Source organism: Myotis davidii, unplaced genomic scaffold (genome assembly GCF_000327345.1).
Source record: "Myotis davidii unplaced genomic scaffold, ASM32734v1 scaffold425, whole genome shotgun sequence".
NCBI lineage: Eukaryota > Metazoa > Chordata > Mammalia > Chiroptera > Vespertilionidae > Myotis > Myotis davidii.
The window spans coordinates 4820382-4826914 of record NW_006296413.1 but is presented as its reverse complement, the minus strand read 5'-3'; the positions used below and the strand labels follow the sequence as shown (position 1 = coordinate 4826914).

The 6533-nt window shown below is 59.1% G+C and overlaps 1 protein-coding gene and 1 long non-coding RNA gene across 2 annotated transcripts in view; one reads left to right on the top strand and one right to left on the bottom strand.

Moving 5' to 3' along the window:
* Window positions 1-6277, top strand: part of OTUB1 (OTU deubiquitinase, ubiquitin aldehyde binding 1) — a 12868-nt gene extending 6591 nt beyond the window's left edge. The window contains exons 3-8 of the mRNA XM_015568984.1: window positions 168-328; window positions 577-675; window positions 4409-4527; window positions 4692-4776; window positions 4882-5076; window positions 5230-6277. Of these exons, the coding sequence (XP_015424470.1) occupies window positions 168-328; window positions 577-675; window positions 4409-4527; window positions 4692-4776; window positions 4882-5076; window positions 5230-5562 (992 nt within the window). The 3' untranslated portion in view covers window positions 5563-6277. The remainder of the gene's footprint in view (window positions 1-167; window positions 329-576; window positions 676-4408; window positions 4528-4691; window positions 4777-4881; window positions 5077-5229) is intronic.
* A 100-nt stretch (window positions 6278-6377) lies between these two features.
* The window catches only part of LOC107184356, a 605-nt gene continuing 449 nt past the window's right edge, over window positions 6378-6533 (bottom strand). The window contains exon 2 of the long non-coding RNA XR_001515182.1: window positions 6378-6519. This is a non-coding gene — a long non-coding RNA (uncharacterized LOC107184356). The remainder of the gene's footprint in view (window positions 6520-6533) is intronic.

Sequence of the window (6533 nt, the reverse complement as noted above, 5' to 3'; positions counted from 1 at the left end):
CCCCGCCCGCCTGCCCAGCCCCGAGCGCTCCCCTGGCTGCCGGGTGTTGGGGCTGAGGACACACCTTGGGGCGATCACCGCTGCCCTGCATGTCAAATAAGAGAAAACGAGGGCCACGGAGGGGAAGGGCTTGGCCAGGGGACACCGTGGGTGGGCCAGGGTGTAAGATGCTAAGCCGCCCTCCTGGCTGCTCTTGTCCTTGGTCCAGCGGCCTGGGGTGGAGCTGGCCAGGGCCCCCGTAATCCGTGGCTGCTTCCTCCTTCCAGGTGTTAACTGTCTTGCCTATGATGAAGCCATCATGGCTCAGCAGGACCGAATTCAACAAGAGGTGAGGGGCTGAGGGGCTGTGGCCAGCGGCCCTGTTATGGGGGTGCATCGGCTGGGTCGGAGGCCTGTTGCTTTTCTCTGCTTTGGAAGCCCTTTCCTCTGCAAGCTGCGCTAGATTCTGGGTGCCTTCGGGCGGGGTGTGGAGGGGGGTCTGTCACTGCCGCTGGGTGACTGGCCCGGCGCCTTCCTTTAGGTGTAGGTGCTCTGGCTGCCGCCTGCCAGAGCGTGATGGTTCCCTGCCCCCTGCAGATTGCGGTGCAGAACCCCCTGGTCTCCGAGCGGCTGGAGCTCTCGGTCCTGTACAAGGAGTATGCTGAGGACGACAACATCTACCAACAGAAGATCAAGGTGGGAGCCCAGCTGTGCGGGCAGGAGGCGTGGGAGCGGGCGCGGGCGCGGGCCTACGTCAGACACGCTCCTTGCTGGGCCTGGCCTCTTAGTGGGTAGAGTGTTGGGGGAGCTCTGGCTGCTGGAATCAAAGGACCTGGATTTAAATTGTGACTCTGCCACACAGCAGCTGTGTCCTTGGCAGGCCCTTCCCGCCTCTGACCTCTGGCTTCCTGTCTGTGAGTTGGGCTGCAGTCAGTGTGGGCCCAGGTGTTGAGGGCACTGTGAGGGTGAGAGAGAGGCTTGTGGGCATTATGGTCTCAGTGCTCACAGTGGGGCGGAAGGGACTGGGGGTGGAGGCTGCAGACCTTTGTGCCAGGTTCTGCTGCTTTGTTTACAAACAGGTAAGTCCCTTAACCACTCACTCTGTGAGCTGGGAGGTTGAGATGTGGCAGTGGGTCTGTGTAAACAGTGACCATTGACAGCCTGGGGGTTTAGTAAGTGCTACTCTTCCCACCTCCCCCTAAAGAGCAGAGATGCTTAGAACCTTCTATCAGAGAGGAGGGGTCTTTGGGGCTCTGCATGTCAGAGCCACGCTGGTAACCCAGGTGATGGAAGGTGGTCGGTCAAGCGGTGAATATGGGCAGCGCAGCTCTGAGTCAGACCGGCAGGGAGTGGAAGCACCTGGCCAGCGGGTGCCGTCACTCCGTTGTTGCCAGATCTGTTTTCCCAAGAGAAGCCGGAAATTATTTTGATATGAAATCTCCAGGTTCCTGACAGTTAGCAGGTAGTTCACATTTAAAATGTTATGTGTGGATTGCCTTAGCTCAGTGATGGCGAACCTTTTGAGCTTGTTGTGTCAGCATTTTGAAAAACCCTAACTTTGGTGCCGTGTCACATATAAAAACTTTTTGATATTTGCAACCATAGTAAAACAAAGACTTAGATTTTTTATATTTATTTTACATATTTAAATGTCATTTAACAAAGAAAAACCAACCAAAAAAATGAGTTCGCGTGTCACCTCTGACACGCGTGTCATAGGTTAGCCATCACTGCCCTAGCTGGTTTGGCTCAGTGGCTAGAACATCGCGGACCGAAGGGTCCCAGGTTCAATTCCAGTCAAAGGCATGTACCCAGCTTGCAGGCTCCTCCCTGGCCCGGGCTCTGTGCAGGAGGCAACCAATCGATATGTTTCTCTTCAAATTTCTCTTTTTCTCTAAAAAACCAATGGAAAAATACCTTCGGGTGAGGATTTAAAAAATAAAATGTGGATCAAACAAGACATACAAGCCAGATCCAGCTGTGTGGCCTGTGGTCTACTCTGACCCTTGCTGAGGGTGTTTGCGATTGAGCCAAGGTCTGTGGGGAGGTGAAGGCACTGTCCTGGGGCTGACAGACCTGGGCTGGAGTCTTCACCACGTCCAGCTGTGTGACCCCGGTACCCTGAGCATCCCCGGGCGGAGGTCCCCGCCTCACAGGCGAGCGTGGTGCTGGGGGTGCCGGTGGTCAGCACTGAGCTCTGTGCGCCAGGGCTTAACCAGCCGTAGGTCTCTCTTCCTCACGGGTTGGTTAGTAAAGTGGGGCCTTATTTCAAGACTTCCTGCCACACTTAGGCCACCCTGGTAAAATCGACAGGGGGGTGTCTTGGGTTCTTTCCCATCAAGTCATTCAGCGCATGTTTGAGTGTCAGCCTGCTGTGTGTGCAGAACTGACACCCCCACTCTGTGCTGTGCCCGAGCCCAACTTTGCTTCTAGGGAGGTGCCGAAAGCAGAGATGGCAGAGCCTAAACAGAGCTGGGCTGCTCTGTGAAATGGGCTCCTCTGAGGGTTAGCAGGATAATGGGTGCTACCCTCCCGGGTGGGAAACAGCTCCCCTCGGCTCCTTCTCAGCTCTACCCGCCGGCTCACAGGGACCACCTCCGTGTGCGTCTGCCCGGGACAGTGCTCAGCAGGTGCTGGCCTCCCTGGGAGCTGCAGTGGTTTGGGCTCTTCGTACGCATTGTGAGCTGTTGTCTGAACATTTATGAGCACAGACTGTGGGCCGGGCACTGCTTTGGGCCCTGAAGATAGTGATGACCACCACTGGCAAACTCCTGCCCTCGTGGAGCTTAGTGGGAAGACAGATCTAAGCCAGGGGTAGCCGAGCGGTGGTGTTGGAGTGATTGAACCGATGGGCACAGGAGTAGGTTGTGGCCGCTGGGGCAGGAGTACATGGGTGGTTTGAGGAGCACGTGGAGGCAAGCGGGGAGCAGCCGGCGGTGGGAAATGGGGCTGCAAGCAGAGAAAGGACTTAGAGGAAGATGAAGGTATCAGCAGGTTTCTGCGTTGCTCAGGTGGCTGGGGTGAGAGTAGGCTGAGTGCCGGGGGAGGCAAGGAGACCTGAGATGGAAGCTTCGCAATCAGCTCAGCAGGAGGCGGGAGAGGTCAGGTAGTGAGAAGGGTCTGCGTTGGATTGGGTGTGGTGTGAGGCTTTTAGCTCAAAGGGAGTGCAGTTGATTGAGGGGAAGGCTGAGAGGAGCAGGCTCGCGGGGAGTTTAGATGAGGCGGTGGGATGTGTGAGCTGAAATTAGAGTTCAGGCCTGAGACAGGGCAGGCGAAGAGTTACATTAAGGCTATTTAAATCCCAAGGTTGATGACATGAAGAGAGTTGACAAGCGGAAGCAGTCCCAGGCCTGAGCAGGGTTGTGCATGCGCGATAGTCACTGTGGATGGACATGTGTTGTGACCCATCTTCTGGCAGGTGACACGCCATGTCTTGAAGGGTGTTGTGGTTTGGTGGTGACCCTGACCATCACAGGTTAGAGCAGGGGTGGGCAAACTTTTTGACTCGAGGGCCACAATGGGTTCTTAAACTGGACTCAGAAGGAGGAGCTGCGGCCGTGTTTCCCGACATTGTCATGTTAACACTGCTGCTGGGGAAGGGGCAGAGGGAGAGCAAGAGAACCCTCCGCTCTTTCGGCTCCGCGGGCCGGAGGATAGAACAGCCGAATGGGCCGGATCCGGCCCGCGGACCGTAGTTTGCCCACGGCTGGGTTAGAGGGATGAGGAAGAGTGGCAGGTCTGAGGACAAGGAGAGGCTGGGAAGGAAATTGTGGAGGTGTCTTGGGGGGCTCCGTTAAAGGAGAGTGGAGAAGGTATGAAGTAGCCATTAGGGAGCAGGGGAGGGTGTCCAAGCCAGGGAGTGAGGCCTGTTTGCCAGGCAGCACTATTGGCCCACTTGTGGGGGCAGGTTTGAGTGACAGAAGAAAGTCCATGGCGTTTGGGTAGGAAACCGGAAGACGGCACACGGAGGCGGTACCTGTGAGCCGCCGGGTAGAGTTGAGAAGGAGCCGGGGGATGTGCGCCCTGACCCGAACCAGTTTGCCTGGTCTCCTGGTTTGAAAGCCTGATTCCCGGGACAGCGGCACTGGCCCAGGACGGAGGCACTCGCTCCTTGTTATGGACAGACAGCCCTGCAGGCCCAGGCACTCTTGGGCACTGGAGGTAGAGCCTGTGTGGCCAGCGGCTAGTGACTGCTTTGGTGACTCATGCAACCAGTGTGGACATCCGTCGTGGCTCCCGAGGCCTTGGGGGCTCTGGGCAGTGGGTCACCATGTGACTCCCGCCACCAGAGTCAGCGGCCAAGGCTGGCAGGTGGCTGCTTGGAGCTCAGGTGCCACTGCTGTGATGTGGCCCTTGTTGGGCGGTTCCTGGCCTGCCCTGGTCTGGCCGACGTTGATGGGCACGGGTGGGCGGGGCTGCCTTTCTGCAGGACCTCCACAAAAAGTACTCGTACATCCGCAAGACCAGGCCCGACGGGAACTGCTTCTATCGAGCCTTTGGCTTCTCCCACCTGGAGGCGCTGCTGGATGACAGCAAGGAGTTGCAGAGGTGAGGAGGGTGGGCGCCCTGGCACTGAAGGAGGTGGGTGTGGGGCCCCCTCCTCCTCCTCGATGACTAGGAGGTACAGTTCCACCCGAGGCCAGACAACAGGCTGCGCCCCAACTCGGTTGGCTGAGGAGCCCATGCCCCCTCCTTTTCCCTCCTGCCACCAGGTTCAAGGCTGTGTCTGCCAAGAGCAAAGAAGACCTGGTGTCCCAGGGCTTCACCGAGTTCACAATTGAGGATTTCCACAACACGGTGAGCCCCGTCCGTACTGCCTGTCGGCCAGAGTGGAGGTGGCCTGGCCGTGGCCGGGTTGACCCATCTCCTCCCTCATCTTGTCTCTCTCTCTTCCGGTGGCAGTTCATGGACCTGATCGAGCAGGTGGAGAAGCAGACCTCAGTAGCCGACCTGCTGGCTTCCTTCAACGACCAGAGCACCTCGGACTACCTGGTGGTCTACCTGCGGCTGCTCACCTCTGGCTACCTGCAGCGGGAGAGCAAGTTCTTCGAGCACTTCATTGAGGGTGGGCGGACTGTCAAGGAGTTCTGCCAGCAGGTGCCACCCTCGCCTCACTTCTCAGATTCAGGGCCCTCCCTTTTCTTTCCTCTCAGGGTGGGGAGCACCGGGGCCTGGGGGAGTGCCCTGGGGTCAGAGGGGGCGGGGGGAGGGGTGCTGAGACCCAGGCCCTGACCTGCACCCCTGCTGCAGGAGGTGGAGCCCATGTGCAAGGAGAGCGATCACATCCACAACGTCGCGCTGGCCCAGGCCCTCAACGTCTCCATCCAGGTGGAGTACATGGACCGCGGCGAGGGCACCACCACCAACCCGCACATCTTCCCCGAGGGCTCCGAGCCCAAGGTCTACCTTCTCTACCGGCCTGGACACTACGACATCCTCTACAAAGAGGGCTGGCTCTGCCCGCCGCTGCCCTGCTGCCCTCCCCTCTGCCAGGCACTAGACATGTACAGAGGTTTTTGTGTGGTTGTAAATGGTCATATTTCACTCCCCCTTCCCTGTCATACAACCTTCACGTTTTATTAAAGGGGATGCTGGTGGTGAGCCCTGTGTGCGTGTCCCTGCTCTGCTGCTGCCCGCCTGGATGCTCTGTGTCTGGCTGACCCCTCCCCCAGGTGGGTTCCTCTCGGCCTTTCACCTGTCCGCCTCCCCAGCAGTTTTGAGGGGCTAGGCCTCTTGGGGCCCCTTCCTGTTTATTGGGATTCTGCTTCCTTCATGCCTCCCTCCCCTCCTTAGCTGGCCCAAGAAGTTCCTTGGGGACTTACCAGGGGCCTAGGACCATCAAGGCTTCAAGCTGCCCCCTCATAGGTCCACCTCCGTCCTGCCATCGTGGCCAGGGCCCCAGACCCCCGCTGCCTGCTTTCCATCAGGGGTCTGCATGTCGGAGCACTGGGTGGAGAGGGCCGACACGATGGTGGGACCTGGCTCAGTAGGCGGAGGAGCTAGGGTACCTCTACTGCACCCCCAGGTGACCCCACCCTGGTAGGGGCGGGGCAGCCTTCAAGCCTCTGCTTGGTCAGGTCCCCAGGCAGGACTTGCCAAGCTGCCACCCCCTGCCCACCCCAGGCCCCCTGCCTGTGCCTGCTTTGCACCCCCTTTGCTTCAGCCACGGTGTCTGCATTGCTTGCCTTTTTGCCTTGACTTCCTTTCCCCCCCACCCCAGCACATGTGGGGCTTAGTCCCCAGGCTGTGAACTCCTTGGGGGGCAGGCCCTCAATAAATGTGAAGTACTGCCCGCGTCTGCCATCGCCTGGCCCCTGCACTCACCAGCCCCTCTGGGCCAAAGCACCTGCCGACACCTGTGGGTTACCTCCCTCCCCAGTCAGGGCGCAGACAGCGGAGCTGCAACAGGGCGGCCTTTATTAGGAGGCTCCTGAAGGGCGGGGGGCTGAGGGAAAAGATGGGGTGGCCAGGCCCAGCTGCCGGCTTCAGCTGCCTCTTAGAGCTGGGAGCGAGGTCCAGCAGGCCCAGGCCCCGGCGAGTCTGCGGGCAGAGCA